Source organism: Leptinotarsa decemlineata, unplaced genomic scaffold, assembly GCF_025532065.1.
Source record: "Leptinotarsa decemlineata unplaced genomic scaffold, Ldec_3_MD MMD2_tig00026358_RagTag_RagTag, whole genome shotgun sequence".
NCBI classification, from domain to species: Eukaryota; Metazoa; Arthropoda; class Insecta; order Coleoptera; family Chrysomelidae; genus Leptinotarsa; species Leptinotarsa decemlineata.
Genome location: NW_027412703.1, coordinates 4,415,791 through 4,443,287, shown reverse-complemented (window position 1 = coordinate 4,443,287; position 27,497 = coordinate 4,415,791). Strand labels below are relative to the sequence as shown.

Sequence of the window (27,497 nt, the reverse complement as noted above, 5' to 3'; positions counted from 1 at the left end):
CACGCCACAGTAACGGGTATTCAAAGTACTCCTCAAGTAGTTTGGTGTGCTAATACACTATGTCATATGTATGTACAATAATGTAAAACAAAAGAAGAATAAATTATTATCATTATTATCTTTCACACTAACCATAACCAAACAATTCATTAACTGCTACGATGTTATATATTATTCAATTCTACAATTCTTACTTTGGGCAGTTTTGAAATCTGCAAAATTCCAAATGAATTCACCGATGAAAAATCCCTCTGCTCTCAGTGTGTCGAATGCCTTGAAGTGGTGTGAAAGCAATTCCACTTGATATTCCTCGGACCATATGAAAGGTGGTGCCTGCAATTCGCAATATAGCAAGTGAAAATCTTAGCAGATACAATGTCTACTCAGCATGTATATATGAAGGCTGTTCAAACTGAAATAATAAACATTGATAGATATATTCTTTTTTGAAGCAATCTTCTGCAGTAGAAATGTTAGTTTTGAAATCAGTCAGAATTCTATTTGACAAGTATATGATAAATATTACACACTCTGTAAGATTACCAATCAGTTTTTTAACGTGTGCAATACGAGTTTCGGCTATTAAATAACGAAACTGCGCGCCTAGAAGACGCCCTAGAGGGGTGGAAAAAATGAGTATATGGTGCTTTGGGTATCTGGAAATCTTCGTTTTTCACGTACCAAAATACGTTTTCATCACTATATTGTAGTATTTATGTAGTAGCGGTTTGAAACGAACGTGTTATTTCCTCGTGCCGAAAACCATGTATGACGAAAAACAGGAACAATGTTTCAATCTCAAATTTCTTTTGAAATTGAAAAAAACTCCGACTGAGAGCTAAAAATTGCTGCAAAGAGGTCTATGGGGACAATTCTCTATCTTTCGCACAAGTTTCGACTTCAGAGGGTTGTCGTTCGTAGGGGTGCGACAGCTGGTTAACGGAAAAACAGATTTTAAACAGATTTTTTTAAACAGATTGTGCGCGTGTTTTTGAGTGGTGTAAACGCTTAAGTGAGGGCCGAACGAGAAAGGATGTCCAAATCAAAATTCAAGGAAATGTTGATATTTTTTTTCGACATTAACGGTATCGTGATGACTGAATGGGTTCCAGAGGGTCATACTGTCAACCAGACTTACTATTTGTCAGTTTTGGCAACACTGCGAGAACGAGTTCGTAAAAAAGGGCCCGAGTTGTGGAGGAACAACTCGTGGATTTGCACCAGGTCAACGCACCTGCCCATAACGCGCTATCTGCGAAGCGGTATTTGGCCGATACATGCACTCCAGTGCTCGAACACGCGCCGTACTCGCCAGATTTGGCACAGTGCGACTTTTTTGTTTCCGAAAATAAAATTAGCCTTGAAAGGGACCCGATTTGAGTCGAAGAAAACGGTAAAGCAAAAAACGGCAGAGCTCCTAAAGGCCCTTACCAAAGAAGAATTCCAGCAATGCTTCGATCAATGGAAAAAAACGCAAGGAAAGGTGTGTGGCGAGGGGAGTGGAGTTGGTCTATTCGACCCTCTTTCGCAACGCGCAAGGGTTTATTGTGACTCACACCTATTCACACTCGACCAAATGAACCCAGCTTCTTAACGAAGCTGATTAGTTTGTATGGTGAGTGGTCTTTCAGGTCAGATGGTAAGAGTACGGCTCTGCCGAACTCTAAAAACCTGATTCGTTTCCCAGCCGGGCAGGCACAAAGTATATGCTCTGCTGTTTCATCATTTGCCAAACAGAGGCGACACACACTGTCTTCCGACAGTCCGAGTCTCTGCATATGATGATTCAAATGACAGTGACCTGTAAGAAGGCCTGTTAGACATCGTAGTTCATCTCTACTGTAGTCCAACAACTGTTTGATATCAAGCTTCGAAGGATGAATAAACGCCGTGGAGTGAGCCAATCCTGGAAGATTCTGCCAGAAGTCAATAACGTAAATTTCCGCTTGAAAAAAATAACGTGGGTCTGCGACTAAAAATACCTGCACCAGAACCGGAAGGTGTTTTTGATCCATCTGTGAACCAATAACTATATGCTTTCAATATTTCCTTCTCCCGGAGGATCCAGTCCTCTCTACTCGAAAAAAGTATTTTATAAGGCAGTTCGTAGCTAATAGTTGGAGGCATAAAGTCAGAGCTCATTTCTAGAATGCTGTGACTTCCAGTGTCAACCAACAGTCTGTTGCACCATGCATTGAATTCATTTGTGCAATTGGCAATGTGCACAAGTCTGTATGCTGTCCATCTGGCCTTTTTCTCCAGAAGAATATGGAGAGGAGGTAGATCTAGAAAGATCTCCATGGCCACTGACGGTGTGATACTGATGGCCAGACAATCCTCTCTCTGTAAGCCAGAGAGCTTCGCTTGGGCCGTTTTCTGTAAGGCTGCCACCAGGCAATTGCTCCATAAGTGATCATTGGTCTGACAATCATCACATTAATCCAATGGATTTGTTTGGGACCTAAACCCCAAGTTTTACCACAAATCCTTCGACAGTCCATAGACACAGTCTGGTTTTGTCTAAAACTTTTTTTAAGTGAGCGTTCCAGGTGAGTCTTTTATCAAGGACGATGCCAAAATATTTCACCTCCGTTCCAAATGGAATGACCTCACCATTGAGGTCCAATTTTCTCCTCCTGATGAAGGGGATTAACACAGTTTTGCTGGGGTTGACAGACATCTGCTCCCTCAGACACCAACTGTGAACATAGTCCAACGTGCTTTGGAGGATATTACAAGCTACCCTTTCCGACGTGGACGATGCTAGGATGACAAGGTCATCTGCATAAGCTTTCAGATCAACTTTTCCTCTGTCGAGGGCATCATGCAGGCTATCCATCAGGAGCGACCACAGAAGGGGAGATAGTACCCCACCTTCAGGGCAGCCCCTGGTGACCCTGAACCTAATGGCCTCTCCTTGAAGTGTCGTAGTTGCAGTTCTGTTCACCAGCATGAATTAGATCCAGCCAGTTATGGTCGATTCTATACCTTTCCTAGCCAGAGACAATCCTATAGATTTAGGTAATGTATTGTCAAATGCTTCTTCAATATCAAGAAATACCGCAACCGCAATCCTCTTGTTGTCAAGGGATCGGGAAATTTTCTCAACAAGGTTGTTTAATGGTAAATCTGTCGATTTGCGGTTTGATAAGCATACTGGTGGTTATTCAGGGGAGATACATATAATGCTACCCTCCTGATGTGTCCGTTTAGTATCCTCTCAATTTCTTCCAACAGGAAGGATGCAAGGCTGATTGGTTGTACCGATTTAGAGTGTGGGTCTCTTCGACCCACTTTAGGTATATATACCACCCTTGCTGCCAACCAACTGGGTGGTATATAGTTCCACGCCAGACTAGCTCTATACAATTTCATGAGCATAGGTAAAATTATTTCCAGAACGTTTCGAAGAAGAGCTGGAAGTATACCATCCTCTCCAGGAGATTTATAGGGCTGAAACGACTTTATAGCCCATTCAACTGCCGGTGCTGTGACATTCTTCTTTGCGACCTCCCAATCGTTCTTTTTTGGGTGTTTAGCGTCCTCGTAGATGGGAGGTCTGTTGTTATCAAGAGTCACATTTCCAGGAAAGTGGTTTTTCCATCAAAAGCTTTAATGTTTCTTCACTAGAGGTCGTAAATGTTCCATCGGGTCGTTTAAGCGACCCAATTTCAGCAGTCGGCTCTCTAGAGAGAATCTTGTGTATTCTTGTGCTGCAAGGTAATACTCTCACAGAAATTCCTCCAAGGAAGGGGAGTATATTGAAGGAGAGCATTCGAATGTAGAATAATTGTTATAATAAAACCCTTTTTCATAATCAGTCTCATTATTCAATAGCCGGACTTGTATATATTTTGTTGAGAATATTATATTTACATCGATTACAATAGATTCACTCCTAGCTTTTTGGGAATATCAATGTAATTGGGCTGAAAAGTTCATAGGAAAACAGGCAAAAGTTTATCAAATGCCATCAAAATATTGTTTGATGAAATTTGATTCTATTATTCGATATAGTTGCTTTCGAGGGCGACAAAATTATTAAAGCGGTCATACAACTTTTCGGTATCATTTTCATAGTACGATTGGTCTTTAGCCTCAGTTGCGACGATAACCTCTTTACCGGCGCTAATTTTTTTCCAGCGAACATTCTCTTGACGCCTGAGATGAGCAAAACGCGCTGGGGAGGTGAATCTGGAGGATATGGTGGATGCGGAAACAATTCGAAGCCCAATTCATGCAATTTGGCCATCGGTTTCATTGATTTGTGGCACGGTGCTTTGTCTGGATGAAGCAACACTTTCTTTTTTTCAAATGGGGCTATTTTTCCGCGATTTCGTCCTTCGAGCGCTATGTAATAGTCGCTGTTGGAGGTTTTTCCCTTTTCAAGATAGTCGATAAATATTATATCACACGAATCTTAAAATACTGATAACATAACCTTGCCGGTTGAATGTTGAGTCTTTGCACGCTCTGAAGTCGGTTCACCACATGTAGTCCACTCAGATGACCATCGTTTTGATTCTGGTGTGAAACGACTGAGCCATGTTTCGTCCATTGTCACGTAGCTTCGAACACTGCTCAGAATCATCAATTCGTTGTTTTTTTTGTCATCTGTGAGCTCGCACTGCATTCACTTTGAACAGAGCTTTCGCATACCCAAATATTCATGTATGATATGTCCAACACGTTCCTTTGATATCTTAAGAGCCTCAGCTATCTCGCTCAACTTCAATTTGCGATCATCCAAAATTATTTCGTGGACATTTTTGATGTTTTCGTCGGCAACAGCCTCTTTGAGGCGTCTACTGCGTGCATAGTCCTCGGTGCGAAGTCTAAATAATGTTTATCAAGCCAAGCCTTGGCTTCAGCAGTATTTTTTTGCCAAATATAAATGCTTCATCAACACACGAAATTCCTTTTTATCCATTTTCTTCAAACGAACAAAAGTTACTTCACTCAAAATGTTCTATGCCACGAACTAACAGTCCGACAGCTGTGAAATTTGTACACGTGACTTTTAGAGGTCAAGGTTAACTAAGAATCATATGGATATAATACAAATAGCGCCATCTGTGTGTTATCCTACAAACTTTTTAGCCTATCTATATGGCAATATATTGATTAATCTTAACTTACAAAATGTAAGCCCTCCAGTGTGTCCCCACCATATTCTTGCATTATCACAGGTTTATTGAATTTATTATGCCATTCTCTCGCTTCTTGCATGACGTAATAAGTTATGACATCCAAATTTCCTTCATTACTATACCAGCCGTTATATCGATTGAAACTAATGATGTCTACAAACGATGACTGTAACAATGAAAAAGGATTAAAATGGTATCATGAATAAACAAATGTGAATATGTTACAGGTAGAAATGGAACATCTGACACAAAATTGAACTAATAGAACAGTGCAACACTTTTCTCGATGTGTCGAAATTTCAAAAGAAGTGACATGGTCTACTTTGGCTTGATCCAATATATTTGAAATGAGAGACATATTCGTTGTATAGTATTTTAAAGACCAAATTCTTCACATCGAATGAAACTAAAATAGAATTATGTGGCGTACTTATTTTTTCCATTGAATTGAGCGAATTTTCAATGCTGTGACATAAGACGAAATTGGTAACATTTTTGAATAACTTGTTAGCCGTAATCCTAGTTCTCTCACCGGACTATTTTTATAAGAAATGCCGGTCTTATAGGGTTATCTTGTTCATGTGTTTTTATTTTACTAGGCCATGAAATTTAGAATAGGAGGCGTTCATGTTCGAGATTTTTCGTTACATAGAGCATTCTCGTTATCTAACAATCTGGATAGGAAAATTAAAACTATTATACAGATATGACAGAATAATGGTTCCAACAGTGACGGATCCAGACCATGATTTCGGGGGGAGGGCAATCGAGATCCATCAAGTTATAGATAAATACCTTACCTGTAGGTCTATCCTACGTTTTGATTCATATAGGAAAATATGTTTTATTATATTCTACCATGTGGTGTGGAAAGTTTATTTATTTACTTATCAAAGTAACAATAACAAATTGCAATGGCGATTATCGAAATGGTTTTGTCACAAGGTTGCAAATATCTGCTGCCACTATCACCGCCAAAATTAAAATGAAATTAGAACGTACATCAAATTAATTATTGTTTTTTGAAAGGTTGACGCTTCAATATTTGCAATTCTTAAGCACACATCCCTGAGGGAATTATTTTCTCGGGGGGGGGGGGGCACTTGCCCCCTTTGCCCCCGCCTTAGATCCGTCGGTGGATTCCAACGCAGACACAATACTAACAGAAGTTAGTCAGAAACAAACCTCAAATGTACTTATAGATTAATGTATCCCCAGATCAAACAATCAAAAATCAAGAAATTTGTAACTTCAATGTATTTTGGTAAAAGAACAGAGACAATTACGATATTTTTAGGAAAAACAATGTGGAAGTGACATTCAAGTTATGCCAGGTTATCTAATTTTAGCCCTATCAGACTAGCATGGCGAATCCAGCAAAATTGCAAAAACAAAATACATCAATTTGTAGCTGAATAGTTGCTAATTAGTTGCCAAAACAACGATTTTGTTGCTCGTGCCGATCCCTAGAAATCGCAAGTAATGCTAGCGTGATATAAAGGTAGCAAAGTAACTCAATAAATTATATGCTTTGCTTTGATCTTTACAGAGATGATACTCAAGTTGTATTTGAGTATTCTCCTGGTGAGCAACAAATTTAAAACACTTTTTATTCTCAGGAAAACCAGTTTAGAGATAGCAAGAACGTGGAAAATGCAAAAAAAAAATAAAAATCGGCCGATCGGTTTCAACTATTTTGTTGCTGACACTCAAGTTGTATTTGAGTATACTTCTGGTGAGCAACAAATTTGAAACACTTTTGATTCTCAGGAAAATCAGTTTCAAAATAGTAAGAACGTAGGAAATGAAAAAAAAAAAAATAAAAATCGGCCGATCGGTTTCAACTATTTTGTTGCTGATATTCAAGTTGTATTTGAGTATACTTCTGGTGAGCAACAAATTTGAAACACTTTTGATTCTCAGGAAAACCAGTTTCAAAATAGCAAGAACGTGGGAAATGAAAAAAATAATTAAAAATCGGCCGAACTGTTTCAACTATTTTGTTGCTGATACTCAAGTTGTATTTGAGTATACTCCTGGTGAGCAACAAATTTTAAACACTTTTATTCTCAGGAAAACCAATTTTAAGATAGCAAAAACGGGGAAAAAGAAAAAAAAAATAAAATCCGCCAATCGGTTTCAACTATTTTATTGCTGATACTCAAGTTGTATTTGAGTATTCTGGTGAGCAACAAATTTAAAACACTTTTTATTCTCAGAAAAACCAGTTTAGAGATAGCAAGAACGTGGAAAATGAAAAAAAAAAAAATTAAAAATCGGCCGATCGGTTTCAACTATTTTGTTGCTGATACTCAAGTTGTATTTGAGTATACTCCTGGTGAGCAACAAATTTGAAACACTTTTGATTCTCAGGAAAACCAGTTTCAAAATAGCAAGAACGTGGGAAATGAAAAAAAATAATTCAAAATCGGCCGAACTGTTTCAACTATTTTATTGCTGATACTCAAGTTGTATTTGAGTATTCTCCTGGTGAGCAACAAATTTAAAACACTTTTTATTCTCAGGAAAACCAGTTTAGAGATAGCAAGAACGTGGAAAATGCAAAAAAAAATTAAAAATCGGCCGATCGGTTTCAACTATTTTGTTGCTGACACTCAAGTTGTATTTGAGTAAACTCCTGGTGAGCAACAAATTTGAAACACTTTTGATTCTCAGGAAAACCAGTTTCAAAATAGTAAGAACGTGGGAAATGAAAAAAAAAATTAAAAATCGTCCGATCGGTTTCAACTATTTTGTTGCTGATACTCAAATTGTATTTGAGTATACTCCTGGTGAGCAACAAATTTGCAACACTTTTGATTCTCAGGAAAACCAGTTCCAAAATAGCAAGAACGTGGAAAATGAAAAAAAAAATTGAAATCGGCCGATTGGTTTCAACTATTTTGTTCCCGATACTCAAGGTGTATTTAAGTTTACTCTTGGTGAGCAACAAATTTAAAACATCTTCAATTCCAGGAATAACCAGTTTCAAAATAGCAAGATCGGAAAAAAAATATTTAAATTTTTTTGCTATATCCAAGGTTTAGCAACTAAATAGTAACTAAATCTTCTGTAAAGATCAAAGGAAAAGTATATAATTAATTGAGTTATCTTGCTACCTTTATATTACGATAGCATTATTTGCGATTTCTAGGGATCGGCACGAGAAACAAAATCGTTGTTTTGGCAACTAATTAGCAACTATTCAGCTACAAATTGATGTATTTTTTTTCAATTTTGCTGGATTCGCTTTGCTAGCCTGATAGGGTTTCTATTTTCCTTTTTAATGCCAAAGATAAGTGGACAAGATGGAGAAATCTGGAGTTTATAAGCTCAAGTGTCCGGAGTGTTAGTGTTATGTGGGACAATGTGGCCGAAATTTCTCAAAATGGAATGTTGAATATGAAAGGTCCTTCGAACTAGGTAAAAATGATTCGACGTTTTCAAACAATTCTTTGGACTGCAACCACAAGTTCCCGAATCTAAACGATACGGAAATTTATCACGATGGAAGCAATGGTTGAAAACCTAATCAATCAAAATCCTTGGAAATTCATAAGCATTAGTATTGCAGATGTAACCTACTGAATGACTGAACTGACGTGCTCTACAAGCCGGTTTTCAGGTTAGCGTACCCACATTGTCACAGGTAAACTTAATACAGGTAATGAAGTCATAAAGGATCGTCTGTCATTACCTACTCTAGTTGTATAGGTGTATAAGCGTGTGAACTGTCAAGTATTTCAGTTTATTGTAGTCGTTTGTAAATGTCCTTATAGGACCAAACTGCAGCAACGTTAGTTACAAAGAGAGGTGGTATGAAAACATAGAAAGTTTTATTTCTCAGTTCTTATGATTGCAGTTATTTTATTTCATTGACAATTGTTACTATTACTGTCAGTTTATTCACGAATAATTTCGAGTTGTTGAGGGTGTAGATGTGTCTGTATTTCTATACACAATTCATGAATTTCACCAGGTTTTCACCCATATATTTCTTGATATCTTCGAAACGATTGCTTCTGAATAACTTGCTTTGTCAACATATTTTGAAATTACAAAAATACAATGTTGTTGTAATAATACTTATGCAATCTGAGCTGCAATTTGAAAAGAAAATTCAACATTTCATTTTCATATCAAATATCATTTTAGAAAGGATTGAAACTCCTCTTATTAAATCTATGTTTCACTCTCAACTTTTATTGGAGTAGAATTCGAAAGTTCAATTTTTCAATTTTGCATTACTGGGTGATAAATGACTTCGTACATTGAGTTGAAAGGATTACATAATTTTTTGTTTTTGAATGTCCAATACTTTCAGTTCTCTTATTTCAAATTATCAAAGAAAAACGACAAGATGAATAGAAAGTTTTTTGTGAAAAATGAGTGAAGAGATATTATATGTCAATGATTCAATTTCAAATTCAACAATACGATACTCACCGATTGAACAATATTAACATTCTGGGCCTCAACAATCGTAGTAGGTCGAGATGCATCTAATTGTTTTATATGCTCGATTACCTGCCTAAAAATGAAATTTAGGACCCAGAATAATTGGATATGTTATCGATACTTCACCTGAAATAATCTTTCGCTTGAAGATACTGGGTTCTAGGCTCATTAGCTGCACTCCATATTATAACACTAGGTCGATTCTTATCCCGTTTGATTAGTTCAGTCAATGAAATTTTATGTTTCGCCAAGAGAGTTTCTGAAAATATCCTGAAAAAAAAACAGTAGATCTTAAATAATATGAATATTTCTTTGCAGATTTGTTAGAAATGAGTTTTTTTCACAAAAACATACAAGATTTTCCTCATCTGAGGATATTTTGTACAGTCAGATTGGGAAATGATGAAAAACTGATGAGAAATAGATTCTTAATCATTGCATCTCATATAAAAAAATAAAAATTTATTTCAGAATAAATTTGAATGCCTGCCGGAAAATATCAACTTCCCCGGCTGATACCACGCTGGACATTGAATTATATCCGATACACATTCCTAGAAACAATGAACCTAGAGAAACACCGACAGAAAGGATATTACCTGATGTAACCCAAGTACAGGCAAATTCAAAGAGACATCCGGATGAAAGGAGAGTACAAATGCTTGCACTGAGGCGTTCTAACCGAATAAAAGAATAAACAAGAAGATAAAACGTTTGGTTTGAGTAGAGCCATGAAGGTGCTAGCACATTCTGCTGTCGAAAGCACTCGCATATAAAAATTAAGAACAAATGTTAATATTAAAACTTTGAAAATGAAGGAAAACTATTTGTATGAAGGTGGTTGACAATGTTTCGTGGTGTATTTCATCAGATTGGACTTCCATTGTCTAATATAATATAAATTGATTTGAAATCCCTGAAGAAGATTAACCGAAAATAACAATTTCATTAAACAAAAAACTGAAATAACAAAGAAATAACATATAATATGTGTCAGCAGGTAGCTATAGCTGCCTCCGTGGTGATTTTGATAGTTTTCTTGTAAACACAAGATCTATTAAGTGAGACCACAAATGTGCGGCTGACTCCTGCTGGTGGCTCCGTGCATTTATATGTCTTTCTTCTGGTAACCAAGTGTTGCCCATCCTTACACTTGGCTCCACCATACTGATGATGGGCTAAAAGCCCGAAACACGTGTCTATGGTTTGCCACTTCCTTGAGTGCTATGTCCGATTAAAAACTCCTATCTATATCACGACACTCGATAACCTTCGTATTTATATCATTTCCTGGACCCGGATGTCACGCAGGTAGCTAAAGCTGCCTCCGTGGTGATTTCGATAGTTTTCTTGTAAACACAAGATCTATTAAGTGAAACCACAAATGTGCGGCTGGCTCCTGCTGGTGGCTCCGTGCATTTGTATTTTTTTCGTCTGGTAACCAAGTGTTGCCCATCCTTACACTAGGCTGCACCATACTGATGATATATATATATATATATATATATATATATATATATATATATATATATATATATATATATACAAATATGAAAGTTATTGAGTGTCTTGATATAGAAACAGAAGTTAATATCGGACATAGCACTCAAAAAAGTGGCAAATCATAGACACGTGTTTCGTGCTTTTCGCCCATCATCAGTATGATGCAACCAAGTGTAAGGATGGGCAACACTTGGTTACCAGAAGAAAGAAATAAGAAATACAAATGCACGGAGCCACCAGCAGGAGCCAGCCGCACATTTGTGTTTACAAGAAAACCATCAAAATCATCATAGAGGAAGATATAGCTACCTGCGTGACATCCAGGTCCAGAAAATATTACTACGAAAAAACTACTGTGTTAGCGAAACATGTAATATATTTTTTGAATGAAGTTTGTGGAGATCAAATCGTAAGGTGTAGTTTATGAAAGTAACATAATGAGAAACAGATCCTGGAATGTTCCTTATGATTACTAAAATGAAATTATGAATTCTTCATTAGTTCTTATTCAAAATCTTGAACCAGATACTTGTTCAGTATCATTTCTTTTTGAAATAATGAATAGCTTTCTGATAATTGTGCCAGCCATTAGGCCAATATGATTTGATGTCCAGTACATTCAAATTTGCATAATTTGATAATCGAGAATTCGTGATAGCACACAAATATATATCTCTTTGGTTTTACATTCTCACCATAGCTCACTATGTGTCAGGTTTGGTCGATAATTAAATCCTCGTGTACTCTATCGGTTCATTAAAAAACATTAAAGGTGCTCGAAGCTGGCCTTACCCAAGTGAAAGGTTACCTATTAGTATGTAAGCACTTATCAGAAAGAATATCTCCAATCAATTCATCTCATGTATATCAAGTTGACGAGACACTTTTCGAAATTTGCAAAACGAATGATTTCACAATTTGCCGCTATTTATTCGCTTTTTAGATGTGGAAGAAAATATTTTTTCGCCCCTTTTTTAAAAAAAAATACATGTGGTCTCGCTAACTTGATATCAAGTTAGTGATACTACTTTTTTATTATAAAGTTTTACAGAACTTAAACAAGACCATTGGCTTGTTATATTTAGTCGCTAATTAGTTGCGGAGAAAAATATTTGTTCGCCCTTTTTTTTTTAAATACATGTTGTCTCGCTAATTTGATATCAAGTTAGCGATGCCACTTTTTTATTATAAAGTTTTCCAGAACTTTGACTAGACCATTGGTTTAGTATATTTATTCGTTAATTAGTTGCGGAGAAAGATATTTTTTCACCCTTTTTTTCAAAATACTGTTGTCTTGCTAACTTTATATCAAGTTAGCAATACCACTTTTTTATTATAAAGTTTTCCAGAACTTCAACTAGACCATTGGCTTGTTATATTTAGTCGCTAATTAGTTGCGGAGAAAAATATTTGTTCGCCCTTTTTTTTTTTTAAATACATGTCTCGCTAATTTGATATCAAGTTAGCGATGCCACTTTTTTATTATAAAGTTTTCCAGAACTTTGACTAGACCATTGGTTTAGTATATTTATTCGCTAATTAGTTGCGGAGAAAGATATTTTTTTGCCCCTTTTTTTAAAAAAATACATGTGGTCTCGCTAACTTGATATCAAGTTAGCGATACCACTCTTTTATTATAAAGTTTTACAGAACTTAAACAAGACCATTGGCTTGTTATATTTGGTCACTAATTAGTTGCGGAGAAAAATATTTGTTCGCCCTTTTTTTTTTTTAAATACATGTTGTCTCGCTAATTTGATATCAAGTTAGCGATGCCACTTTTTTATTATAAAGTTTTCCAGAACTTTGACTAGACCATTGGCTTAGTATATTTATTCGCTAATTAGTTGCGGAGAAAGATATTTTTTCACCCTTTTTTTTCAAAATACTGTTGTCTTGCTAACTTTATATCAAGTTAGCAATACCACTTTTTTATTATAAAGTTTTCCAGAACTCAACTAGACCATTGGCTTGTTATATTTAGTCGCTAATTAGTTGCGGAGAAAAATATTTGTTCGCCCTTTTTTTTTTTAAATACATGTTGTCTCGCTAATTTGATATCAAGTTAGCGATGCCACTTTTTTATTATAAAGTTTTCCAGAACTTTGACTAGACCATTGGTTTAGTATATTTATTCGCTAATTAGTTGCGGAGAAAGATATTTTTTCACCCTTTTTTTTCAAAATACTGATGTCTTGCTAACTTTATATCAAGTTAGCAATACAACTTTTTTATTATAAAGTTTTACAGAACTTCAACTAAACCATTGGCTTGTTATATTTAGTCGCTAATTAGTTGCGGAGAAAAATATTTGTTCGCCCTTTTTTTTTAAATACATGTCTCGCTGATTTGATATCAAGTTAGCGATGCCACTTTTTTATTATAAAGTTTTCCAGAACTTTGACTAGACCATTGGTTTAGTATATTTATTCGCTAATTAGTTGCGGAGAAAGATATTTTTTGCCCCTTTTTTAAAAAAAAATACATGTGGTCTCGCTAACTTGATATCAAGTTAGCGATACCACTTTTTTATTATAAAGTTTTACAGAACTTAAACAAGACCATTGGCTTGTTATATTTAGTCGCTAATTATATGAGAAAAATATTTGTTCGCCTTTTTTTTTTTAAATACATGTTGTCTCGCTAATTTGATATCAAGTTAGCGATGCCACTTTTTTATTATAAAGTTTTCCAGAACTTTGACTAGACCATTGTTTTAGTATATTTATTCGCTAATTAGTTGCGGAGAAAGATATTTTTTCACCCTTTTTTTTCAAAATACTGTTGTCTTGCTAACTTTATATCAAGTTAGCAATACCACTTTTTTATTATAAAGTTTTCCAGAACTTCAACAAGACCATTGGCTTGTTATATTTAGTCGCTAATTAGTTGCGGAGAAAAATATTTGTTCGCCCTTTTTTTTTAAAAAATACATGTTGTCTCGCTAATTTGATATCAAGTTAGCGATGCCACTTTTTTATTATAAAGTTTTCCAGAACTTTGACTAGACCATTGGTTTAGTATATTTATTCGCTAATTAGTTGCGGAGAAAGATATTTTTTCACCCTTTTTTTCAAAATACTGTTGTCTTGCTAACTTTATATCAAGTTAGCAATACCACTTTTTTATTATAAAGTTTTCCAGAACTTCAACTAGACCATTGGTTCAGTATATTTATTCGCTAATAAGTTGCGGAGAAAAATATTTTTTCGAATACATGGTGTCTCGCTAACTTGACGTCAAGTAGGCGATAAGACTTTTTTATTATTAAGTTTTCCAGAGCTGTGACTATAACATTGGTTTGATATATTTATTCACTAATTACTTGCGAAGGAAAATATTTGATTTACCTTTTGTTTTAAAAACTTCCATAGTCTCGCTAACTTGACATTAACTTTTCATTATTGAATTTTTGAGAACTTCAACAAAAATATTTCCTTTTCCTTATTTTGAACACACATTTGAGTTTTCTGCAATTTTGACATTAGTCTAATTGTCGGTCAGATTAGGATACCACTAACTCTGATTCCGGAACAAACCTACATCCTCAGAATCCATCTTGAGGCACGACACGAAATCGAAAAAACTTTCGAAATATCACCACGGGGAGGAGGATGTAGCGAGATAATCACGTGTTTTTACAAATAAAAGTTATTGACAAATTGCCTTATGATCTATACCCTATACTGCCTTAGCCACTTATTAGTTTTGAAGAAAGTCTTGATACTTCGTGGCCTGAGGACAATGTACTTGTCACTTGCCATAAATGTATTATTGTTTGTAAAATGGTCAAATAAAAAAATCTACTCTATTCTACAATATTCAATATATTCTTTGTTTTATGCACTTGAAAATATTTTGAATATTTTTATCAAAAAAATACATGTGAGTTTGACTAGAGGGAGGGTAGTTCACAACATCACCAAACATCACCAGTGGGGGAGTAGGGGGGTTGAAAAGTTACTAAAAATATCACTTGATGAACGAACGACTCCGAAGTGCCGAAACAGCTCTTTAATATATTGCTTGATCTATTAAAATAAGTCGGTAAATGTTTGGCATCATGGTAGAAAAAGAATTGATTTTTGTGAATGTTAAATCAGGTTGATTTAATATTTCGTAGCAGAACCTTCGAAAAACAAATCAATTACTTAATTAATCAATTTAAAGCCGAATTCAGGAGGGGTTCGTGAACACCCCAATTTTTTTTGTTAGTAGTCATATAATGTCAAGTCTTAGCATTAATGGATGAACAATTCATTCTCAGATTTTCAACAAAAATGTTTTTGATGTCAAATGGTTCTGAAAAAGCGAGAATGTTTACCGAATAATCAGTTCCAAATAATCTAAATCAACACTTACTTCTTCTATGTTATATCTTCATTCCTACTACTTTTAACTTTTAATTCTCGACCTATTCATATTTTTCATGTAATTTGCCAAAATTAATGTTTTCAGTCAGTTCGAAAGTTTTCCTGGCTGGTTTTTGAACAATTATTATTGTTCTAATTATTATTAAATTATTATTGTTCTAAACTATATATTTATAGTTTCAACCAATACAATTCAGCAAGAAGCATTGCAATTATAGCCAATGAAACCTCTAAACTGATGTTAACAGGTTCTGTTGAGGTTAGGTTAGGTTATATCGAGTTGCTAACGGTATATAGTAAAAACATTTTGAGGCGAAGAATATAAAGTCCGTGAAAGAAAATAGGATGCGTAATGAAATGAGAAAACATGTCCAACAACAATCAAACAAATTTGAACCAGACCTGAGGGACAATTTCGTCACGATGGCGCTAGAGTATATTTAGCAGTACCTACTTGCGGAGCTGCAACAAAACTTTGTCTTAAAAAACAAGAATAATTATTGTTTGATACAGTAAATCCACAACTCAGTTCAAAGAGATTATGCTTACTGTAAACTGGATAAAGAATTATGAAACTATGATTATACAATTATCACATTTTTGTGTGAAATTCCAGTGAAATTTAATTAAAATGTACCTATTATTTCCTTCCGAGTCCATTTAAAGCCGGCAACTAATTAGCGAATAAATATACTAAACCACTGGTCTAGTCAAAGTTCTGAAAAACTTAATAATATGTATTTTTTTTTCAAAAAGGGGCGAAAAGATATTTTCTTCCGCAACTAATTAGCGACTAAATATAACAAGCCAATGGTCTTGTTAAAGTTCTGGAAAACTTTATAATAATAAAGTGGTATCGCTTACTTGATATCAAGTTAGGTTAGTTTCTATTTGTTTGTACCAAAAATCAGTCATTTCTAAGTAAAAAGTAAGATTTTGTGGGCTAAAACATGTGAAAGTACAGACAATAACAGAATACGATGATTCAAAATAACAAAATTGTAAACAAAATATCACATTTTCACAATAAATGCTGAAAATGTTGTCCATCACATTCTAAACACTTTAAAATGTTTTTTTGTACGCGACTTGTGGTTGCTTTTTCAATTTCCTGGGGATCCAGATCTTCAATACGTCGAAGAGTTCGTCAAGTTTCCTGGAAACTTCCTGGTGGAATGAGCTGGCGCTCCGTCCAGTTGAAACCACGAATTTCTATATTCCTCTAAAGGCAAATTTTCAAAAAAATCGGTTACAGTCGTCCTTAATATTTGGAGATATCTCTCTGCATTCAGTGTGTCTTCATAAATAAAAAAGCTAATTTTATTGTTCTTCAGAATACAGAAAACATTCAGGTCAAATTTTTCTTGAAAACCCATTTCTTGTGTAACATGAGGATTATGATCAGCCCAAAAATGTTTATTCCTTCTATTGAAAATACCATCCCTCGTAAATTTTGATTCGTCGCTCCAAATTATTTTTGTGTATGAATCAAAGGGATTCACAAAAATGCATTCTACGTTCGAAGTCTTCTGCTTTTAGAGCTTGAACTTTGGTAAATTTATACGGATGCCTTCCGTGATTTTTCCAAATTCGTTGTACTGAAGCATTTGATACACCTAATTCTTTTTCTGCACTGCGAATGGAAGCTTCTGAATATGTATAAAAATATGCCAAAACGTTAACAGTATTGTCCTCATTTGAAGTAACAGGTTTTGGTAATGTTGAAGGCGCTTTTAACATGGAGCCATAGTTAAGGACATTATTTTGTAATCTTACAAACTTCCTCTCGTTCATTGGTGTTAATTCAGGATACATTTGGTTGAATTTTCTACAAGTTCTGGCAATGATTTGATCACACTGTCCGTGTATAATAAATAATTTCATAAGAACTTCGTTTGAATAATCAATATTTGCATTCATTTTTGGCGATTTTTTGAAACACCGTCAATAACCAATAACTAATAACGGCTACCTAGAAATCAAATTCTTTAAAAACTATTTTTTGTACAACTATTATTGAAAATCTCTTTGATAGAAACACTTCAATCAGAAACATACCAAAAAATCATTTAGAAAAATTCACACATGCAGTTCGTGTAATTGGTAATATTAAATCCCTGTGAAGTTACTGACGATGACGAAGTAGTATTCAGTCCAACTGTAGAAAGTCCTTCATGACTAACCAATAATCCTCCTTAAAATAACGTGAGTTGGCGTATGTAGTTGTAACATATGCCTTGTAATCTAAAGATCGTGTGTTCAAATGCCATGGACCCTATAATTTTTTTATTATCAGCAGTATAGTTATACAAAAAAATTTGCATGATACATTTGTTAAAAGTGATTTTATTTTGCTCGTGAGTTTGCTCCACTTGCTGACGCTCGTTTTGCAATAATCCCCACTCACAAAATAAAATGCCACTTTCAACACTTGTAGGTGAAACGTGAATAACTATTTTTCCACAAAAACGGCTTTATTAAGAAAACTTGACGATTTAGGTATAGGGACATGTATATCATCTTGAAGCATTTTTTCACCATCTTTCAATTTATTGAGTAATATACAGGGGGTTTCATTTGAAAAAATGAACTTTCGACTACTTTTATGCACAATGGAAATAATAGTAATTTTAGCACGCCCTGTATGATATGGAGTCAATTTCTTGGTGTTATTTGAATATTTCGAGTTTGTCCAAACTATCATCAAAATATCAACTTTTCATGAATTGAGAGTACTAACTTCAATTAAGGCTATGTTTTGGATCATATTTAGCACAATTTATCTCGAAAACAGATAGAGATAGGTATAAAACATTATTAACAAAAAAGTATGAAAGTACCAGAGCGATTCCAAAAATGTATTAATATATGGGGTGTTCCATTTAAAAAAATATAATTGCTAGGACTTTTTGATAGAAGTGGCAACGCCGCAATGCTGAAAATATTTTAGATCGATAGAACAGGTAAGGAAATGTGAGAGGTGAAATTTTCAGAAAAATCATGCTTTGCGTTTTCCAGAAATGTCTAACCTACCATCGACCGTGATTCACGATGTATAGAAATATTCAATACAAATGAAAGGAAACAACACTGGAATAATATTGTGCTTATTATTTTCTACTATTATTTTTTTTTCTTCACGGCCCGAAATTTCTCAACTTTTCCAAATCGAAAAAACAGCGAAAAGTTGGTAATTTTGTAAAATTGTCACTTCAAAATTTGTGGACTTTTCAGGACTGTTCTCTTACTTGGGAGTAATTGAACTTTTTTGAAGTTTTCAAACAACTCAGAATTTCAAAGTATGGAATCTCCAAGTTATGCATGTTGGGAAATCCCAACCTTCTCCTGGTTCTTTCCTTTTTCTCATAACCTCCCCCTTATTTTCTCCCATTTTAATTTTTTTAATTTTTATTCATGTTTTTACTATTATTTTTCACTTCACTTCACGGTCAAAAATTTCCTAACTCTTTCCCAACTTTTTCCCAAGTCGAAAAAGCAGGGGGAGGCTCCCCCCATGGCAACGGCCCTGGAGGTGCCCCACCCTGTATTATTTTAGAGTTGATCAATGAGTTCTAATAAATGTTTCATTTCTGAAAAAAGATAACATACTACGGGAGCCTGATTCAATCAAATTATTCAGTCATTATTAAATTTAGATAAAAAATGCATTTATGATGCACTGTTTGGAATCTTTGGTGTAGTAATGGATATTACTGGAGTTTTTTCCCAACACCAAATCGTTATTTTTAACACCTCGACACGTGTTTCGATCACCAAGTGATCATCTTCAAAGAGGAAGATTTTATCTTCCTCAAAGAGGATTTTATCTTCCTCAACGAGGATTTTATCTTCCTCAACGAGGATTTTATCTTCCTCAAAGAGGATTTTATCTTCCTCAAAGAGGATTTTATCTTCCTCAAAGAGGAAGATAAAATCTTCCTCTTTGAAGATGATCACTTGGTGATCGAAACACGTGTCGAGGTGTTAAAAATAACGATTTGGTGTTGGGAAAAAACTCCAGTAATATTTAAAAAATGCATTGTGAAACTACAGTAAATTGTTCGATTAACAGATGCACAGTTTGAATTATCCTAATTATTTTGGAAAATATGAGTATGAAAAAACTTACTCCGTATTCACACTAGGACATTCGTCTATAATCATAATCCCCATTTCATCTGCCAAATCCATGATCTCTTCTGCGTAAGGGTAATGTGATGTTCGGTATGCGTTTGCTCCTACCCATTTAATCAGATTGTAATCTCTCATTATCAATGGAAAATCCAAACCTTTTCCTCTAATATCCGAGTCTTCATGTCTGCCGAATCCATGCAGATAAACGGACTTGCCATTTATAAGGAATGAGGAATTCGTCCAAGATAAAACTCGGATACCAATGGGAAGACTATACTTGTCGACAAGATCTCGATGTTCGTCCAATAGTTCAACCTGTAATAGATAGATAATTTATTGGTGTTTTATACATTCATCAGTATTTACACAAGTCAGTACATACATATTAATGAAATTAGCATCTGTCAGGCGTCTATTAATATTTACATATTCAATAGATGCTTACAATTCAAAGAAAAAGGTTTTTTTTTAAAAAACATTTATATCTTATAAGTACATCTGAGTTATGTCAACGAATACATTTGAAAACAAAGCAGTAAAATTTAAAATTGGGTATTATAAAACAACGACGAATGTCTTAAAAAACTTATATCACAGTGCAGGAATTCTTCGGTGCTGAAGAAGGCGTTTTTTATTACAAAATATTTTATCGTTATTTTGAATATGTTATTAAGCAGATATCTTATTTTTTGTGGTAATTTATTATAAAGTTTCACAGCCCAGAAATTTGGTCCATTTTGACATCTTTTTAAGCGGCAGTAATTTGTACTCAAATCATTTTTTTGCCTAGTGTTGTGGTCGTACACACTTTCAAAACTTTCATATTGAGATAGAATATTTTTTAGTATATTTAATTTTCCATGATATACAGAGAAGGAAAGGTTAGTATTTTTAATGTAATGAATGAATTTCGACATTCATCTCTGTAGTTGATAATGTCTAATATTCCAATTGCTTTTCGTTGGTGTCGGAATATTTTATCAGAGTCTGTTGCATGTCCCTAGACATGTACTTTTTTTTGTAACATTTTTCAGCCCTGTCTAAAAATTATGATCAAGGTGTCATTCGATTCGTATCCGAAAACGTCCGAAAACGTGCCGATAAAAATTACAAAAGTTATAAACAATTAAGGGAAAAAAATGGGGATTTAATTTTTTCTTAATATCTCGGAAAATTTTCAAAACTATTAATCTAAAACCCTGGCTTTTTTTCTTTTGGTGAAGTTATCCTTAATAGGCAAAAAAAATAGATAATAGTTGCCAAAATGAAAACATTGTTATTTTCTATTTTTTTATTGACAATTGACAATTATAATTTTATAAAAAATACATTACAAATTTTTTTTTCCAATTTTTTATTGTTTGATTATGACGATGTATTTCTGTAGTTGTTCATAAAATAATTTTTTGCTGCGAACTGGTTCATTTTGGGCAAAAAACCCAGAAGACATTTTTTGTTTAGAATGAAACAAGCTATTAAATCGTAAACAAATAATAAGACAAAAAGTTACATTGGAAATAAATTTTAGGGGTTGCGTTTTCCACCCCTTACAACCATGAGGTAAACCAAATAAATTACTGGCTAAGTGTCTTTTTGGTAGTACAAAATGTCAGGTTTATTTCAATATTGTAACTTTTTCAGTGCTTGTGAAAAAAATTACTATACAAATTTTATGTACCCCCTTTAAGGGGCTGTATCTTAACAAGGGATGCTCCAAAGAAGTTTATTTATATGAAATATCCTATCTTTTTTTCGATGAGGAATCACCTACTTAAATGTTTTACACTTATTCAGTTACACCCTGTATATTGCATGAGCATTTGACTATGAGAAAGCTCTGTTCAGAGTGGATGCCGCATGAACGAAATTTTTGCATCAATATGTGACAATAGATGCAACATGGATCCATCACTTCACTCCGGAATCGAAGCGATCGTCATCTGAGTGGAGAGCAACTGGTGATCCTCGTCCAAAGCACTGAAAAGCTCAGCAATCGACTGGAAACCTTATGGCCTCGGTATTTTGGGATGTGACTGGTGTAATATTCATCGACTATCTTGAGAAGGGAAATATCATCATCCGTGTTAGGAATCACACGTTAAGAGGTAAGACCTCGTTAGTCCTTAGCTCGACTTATGAGGGTTGTCGTTCGTAGGGGTGCGACAGCTGGTTAACGAAAAAACAGACAGAAATAAAGCTAATTTGAACAAAAAAAACGCGTTTTCTTTCTTAGGTCCGGAACTTCTTAGCCCATCTGTTTCACATCTCTGTGTAGAGTTTATTTCGAAATTGGTTGCGTTTTCCCTTCCCTTGTGAGACTCCCACATTTTTTTATTTAACAATGGAGAAGTAGAAAGCACAAACCTTTTTTTCTCAACTATGATGTATTGAGTTGTAGACAGTGTCCTAGATTTTTGTTTTCTGTTACTATCCCAGTTGTCACTTCTCACTGTTGTTTTTTATGATGAGACCTACTATAGAATATCTGACACTAGGAAACGGAGAGAAATATGTTTAGTTTGCATCTGCTTGCGCGCTTTTTGATCAATAACAGAAAATGCTTACTCAACATATCAATGAAACATTCGATGAGGATACCTATCTCTTCAAGCTGCGAAATCTCTCTATACATCAGATAAAATCTGAACTCGCTGGTAATGGCGGCATATTTGGTTGTGATCTTTTGCTCAGTTTGCATTGGCAATAATATGGCTAAGTCATTGTAAAAACTCACCTGAAATGTGTATAAATACCCCGGACTGCTGTGCATCAAATAAGGCCACCAAAGTTTAGGATTTTCAACCTTGAGGATTCCGTGAGCCATTTCATAATCTCCACTGTTAGCAATTACATTTCGGTTGTGGTCTATGAGACTAACTCGACAGGAAACATTGGCAAATCCTATTATGGTGATGTCGTACTCCAATAATGCTATAAAAATATAGTTTACATCAGTTGTACGCAATAGAGCTTTTCTGTTTCGAAATTTCCTAATATGAATATATATATTTTACTATGACAAAAATATAGCGGATCAAAAACTTCTCAACTTCATCATCAGCAAGTAACATAGGTTATATAATATTGTTGAAGAAATTAGAAAACGGTGCACCGTCGCCCGGTTCTATGCGGTATGGGCGTCGCGTCGCCAAGGTGTAATTGAGAGTGGTCTGCTTATTACGCAGCAGCCGAGAGTTGTACTGAATAACTTTGATTCGGAAATATTTAGATTTCGTTGTTCAGTATTTTTTGAAACCATCAAAAACGTCCTCAGAATTATACACTCAACTAGAAACCCACAACGGCTTCCCACGGAAGCGATTGACAATTGTAATTTTATTGTGAAAAATAATAACTATTAATTATCTGCGCTCGCAGATAATTAATAGAAGATATAAAGCTTCAAATCCTTTTTGTAGAATTTAATATTGAAATACTCAAAATAAAGGAATATATATATAATATATATATATATATATATATATATATATAATATATATATATATATATATATATATATATATACAGTGTCACCGATAAAGTCCGCATCAAATGGGAAACTTTTTTATTTATCGTTTTATGTGAAATTTGATTTTGGCAGTAGATTTTGCTTAAGAAATGATGTCAAATGGCGTCTACAAAATAGGTCACGTGATTTCCTTAACCTGTCAAAATTGACATTTAAAAAAAGAAACATCGAAAAATGACATTATTCTTCAAAATATCCAAAAAATCAAAGGATAAAAACATTTTCTTTTGTAATTTTATACCCACACACTAAGTTTCAAACCCATAATAAATATTTTATATTTTCACTATTTTTCCGCATTCCTGCTTTTTCTACTTATCAAAATTTAAGCACACCTGTACTAAATCATTTATTTTAAATAAACTCGTCACCGAATTTCTTTTTTTGTAATACAATAATATTTTAAGGGCCTCTTTGATGTTAAAGACAAATTTTGAAAAATAAAAGTTGTCAAACTTGATGCAAAGTTCATCTAGTTTCAACGGGGCTTTCCAAACTATACAGTACTTGAGTTTTTAATGAGCAAATGGCCTCACAATATGAATTAGAACAAAACGGAACATTAGGAAACAATATCTTAGAGTGTTTATTGTTTTTTTAACAAAAAATACAGTGGAATTTAATCTTAATTAAAAGGAACTGAAAATAAACATGTACCTATACCTAATAGCAAAAAAACAGGAAAAAAAGACTCACGACATTAAATACACTACATTTATGTATGTCTTCCATCGCGTTCTATGCAGATAATTGTCCTTTTTGATACATCTTTTATTTTGAGTTGCTGATACTCACAGGGTTTATGTTTAAAATAGAGTTTCTAATAACAGTTTCTAGGTGATTCACGTCACGAAAAGATCTTTGTTTAAAAACGATTTGTTTTAAGTAACCCCACAAGAAAAAATCTAGTGGGGTTAAATCTGGCGACCTAGGCGGCCATATTCGCTCCATATTTCGCCCAATAACTTTGCCCCTAAACATTTCTAATAGTTCTCCTTGCCTTGTCTTGAACTATGAATAGGAGCCCCGTCACATTGATACCACAGACTGTGTCTTATTTCAACCGGCATATTGTCCACTATATCACTGATCTCAGTATTTAGAAATTGCAAATAATCCTGAGAAGTTAAATTGTGACTAAAAAAGAATGGTCCCATTACCTGATTATTTAAAACACCGCACCACACATTTGTTTCAAATGAATATTGGTCCCGACATTCTATCACAAAATGAGGATTTTCCTGAGCCCACCACCTACAATTCTGGGAACTGACTACGCCGTTCGATGTGAAGGTAGCTTCGTCGGTCCATAGGATTTTGTAAGGAAATTTTCTGTTTAATTCTACTTCTCCTTGGTACCAGAAAGAGAAATCTAGTCGAACATCGAAATCTCTTTCCTTTAAGGTATTTATAAATTTGGGTTTGTAGGGTTTGAATTTATTTTTATGTAAAATTGCTCTTACGCTTTCTCTTTTAACGCCAGTTCTATCTACAATATTGGTAATACTTGATTTTCCCTGTTCGATAACATCTAGGCAGACAGCCAACTGAACCTCATCATTATTGCGTGATGGATTATGACGTTTTTAAAAGTATTTTCAACTGAACCAGTCAGTTTAAATTTTTTTAAAATCCTACTTACAGTGGATTGCTGTACATGTCTACCAGGATGTCTTGCGTTAAAAATATCAGCCACTTGTCGATGCAATGTGTTTTCATCACAAATTAGCACAATTTCAATTTTTTCTTGTAAAGATAACATATTATTTTAATTTTCATACATTACATTGAACTAACGGGCATTAATTTATTCAGTGACAGTGACGTTTTCTAAAACACATTATGTAGTTTCATATTTTTTCACAGCCTACCCAGTTTTTTTAAATAAGTGTTGTTAGCGGAGTAGGTAAATGTAAATACTATGAGTTTTTTTCTTTTATTGAATGGGCTTCAAGAATCACGAAATGATGTTTCCTAATGTTCCGTTTTGTTCTAATTCATATTGTGAGGCCATTTGCTCATTAAAAAACTCAAGTACTGTATAGTTTTGAAAGCCCCGTTGAAACTAGATGAACTTTGCATCAAGTTTGACAACTTTTATTTTTCAAAATTTGTTTTTAACATCAAAGAGGCTCTTAAAATATTATTATATTACAAAAAAAAATTCGGTGACGAGTTTAGTTAAAATAAATGATTTAGTACAGGTGTGCTTAAATTTTGATAAGTAGAAAAAGCAGGAGTGCGGAAAAATAGTGAAAATATAAAATACTTATTATGGGTTTGAAACTTGGTGTGTGGGTATAAAATTACAAAAGAAAATGTTTTTATCCTTTGATATTTTTGGATATTTTGAAGAATAATGTCATTTTTCGATGTTTCTTTTTTTAAATGTCAATTTTGACAGGTCAAGGAAATCACGTGACCTATTTTGTAGACGCCATTTGACATCATTTCTTAAGCAAAATCTACTGCCAAATCAAATTTCACATAAAACGATAAATAAAAAAGTTTCCCATTTGATGCGGACTTTATCGGTGACACTGTATATATATATATATATATATATATATATATATATATATATATATATATATTTTCCTTTATTTTGAGTATTATATATATATATATATATATATATATATATATATATATATATATATCCTCATCATACTTTATCCGTGAGAATATATATATATATATATATATATATATATATATATATATATATATATATATATATATATAAAATGAAAATATATATAATATATGAATTGACGGGGTTATATTTTTAGGAGTGATTAATTTTTGGGAAAGAAAGTTTTTGGTTTTCTACTACTCCATCTTAATACGAAAAAAGGGGATGAGGGAATCTTCCAAAGAAAGGAAGGAAGTAATCAATTTGAAAATAAGTAACTCTACACATGGATGTGTAGATCATGCAAAAAAGTAATTTTCAGACACAAACTGAAAGAAAGTCCTCCTGAAACAGCTACTTTCATATAAACATTGAATTACACGAAAGAAAAAAATTCTTTTGAAACAATCACTTCTATATGAACACTGAATTATACAGAAGATACTTTTCTCTACTTAGTTTGTATTTCAAACATTCAAAGTAGAACTCATGTGAATGATATCTGATTTTTATTCCACAACGAATGTTTGAAATACAAACTGAGTAGAGAAAAGTATCTTCTGTATAATTAAGTGTTCATATAGAAGTATTTGTTTCGAAAGAATTTTTTTCTTTCGTGTAATTCAATGTTTATATGAAAGTAGCTGTTTCAGGAGGACTTTCTTTCAGTTTGTGCCTGAAAGTTACTTCTTTGCATGATCTACAACACATCCATGTATAGAGTTACTAATTTTCAAATTGATTACTTCCTTTCTTTCTTTGGAAGATTCCCTCATCCCCTTTTTTTTGTAGCAAGATGGAGTAGTAGAAAGCCAAAAACTTTCTTTTCGTTTATATAGGTGAATCGGAAAGTAGGGATTCTAATAACAATGATAGTCAACATTGCAGTTCTCAAATTATTTCCACATAATTTCAAAGAATTCGGAACCCATCCCTTACTTCCTTCGCAAGGTACAATGATTACTAGCAATCCTTTGTTTACAGGCATGTTAGGCGTACACATTCTCGAACCATCAATCCACCCTTTCATAACTGTGTCGTGAGTATCATACCCAGTTTCGTCCAAATGGAAAATTTGCCGTTGTTCTTGTCTACATTTAGTTATTTGTTCTAAGTATTTATTATACAATTCCACTATTCTTATGATTTCCATAATTGCTTGATATTTGTTTATTATTTTAAATCTGAATCCTAGTTTCTTTATCCAATTCTGAAGAGTTTTGTCACACCAGCTCTTGTTATGGCCGAAAGTATTAAATTTTTTCCTCATGATTTCAGTTGTAGAAATCTCATTTCTTTTGTAACAGTCGTATATCGGTTTTCCAATGATTTTATTAGATGAACATCTAAAGGTTTTCGTAACCCTGTATCGCATCGCGTCTTGCGTTCAAAAGGTTTTTTTTTGACTATTTTACGTACAGTTGAGAAAGGAATTTCTGTCAAATCTGATGTTGCTTGTAATAGTTTGTTTTTCTTCGAAACCAAACTTGAGATGTAGATTTTTATATACATTGAAACATACATATTCAAATACATCCGAATCTTATTCACTGGTATCTCTTTTATGCATTATTCACCATCGCTATTGAAATGACTACACTGCAAAAAGTCTGCGTTGTTATCGTTACTACTATTAGTATTACTCGTTATTACTATTAGTACTTGTCCAAGGATGTCCAATTTTGAGCAGATAACAAAAATTTGAAGTAATTATA

The 27,497-nt window shown here is 33.9% G+C and overlaps 1 protein-coding gene across 3 annotated transcripts in view; it reads right to left on the bottom strand.

Annotated features, from left to right (window-relative positions):
- Window positions 1-27,497, bottom strand: part of LOC111516669 (beta-glucuronidase-like) — a 69,928-nt gene that overhangs the window by 3,447 nt on the left and 38,984 nt on the right. For 2 of the 3 annotated variants that reach the window (XM_074184669.1, XM_074184668.1), the window contains exons 6-11: window positions 22,353-22,549; window positions 19,614-19,933; window positions 9,735-9,878; window positions 9,597-9,681; window positions 5,140-5,316; window positions 195-333 (exon numbers count right to left, since the gene is read on the bottom strand). In XM_074184669.1, the coding sequence (XP_074040770.1) occupies window positions 195-333; window positions 5,140-5,316; window positions 9,597-9,681; window positions 9,735-9,878; window positions 19,614-19,933; window positions 22,353-22,549 (1,062 nt within the window). The remainder of the gene's footprint in view (window positions 1-194; window positions 334-5,139; window positions 5,317-9,596; window positions 9,682-9,734; window positions 9,879-19,613; window positions 19,934-22,352; window positions 22,550-27,497) is intronic. The other variant, XM_074184670.1, reaches the window with a different exon arrangement.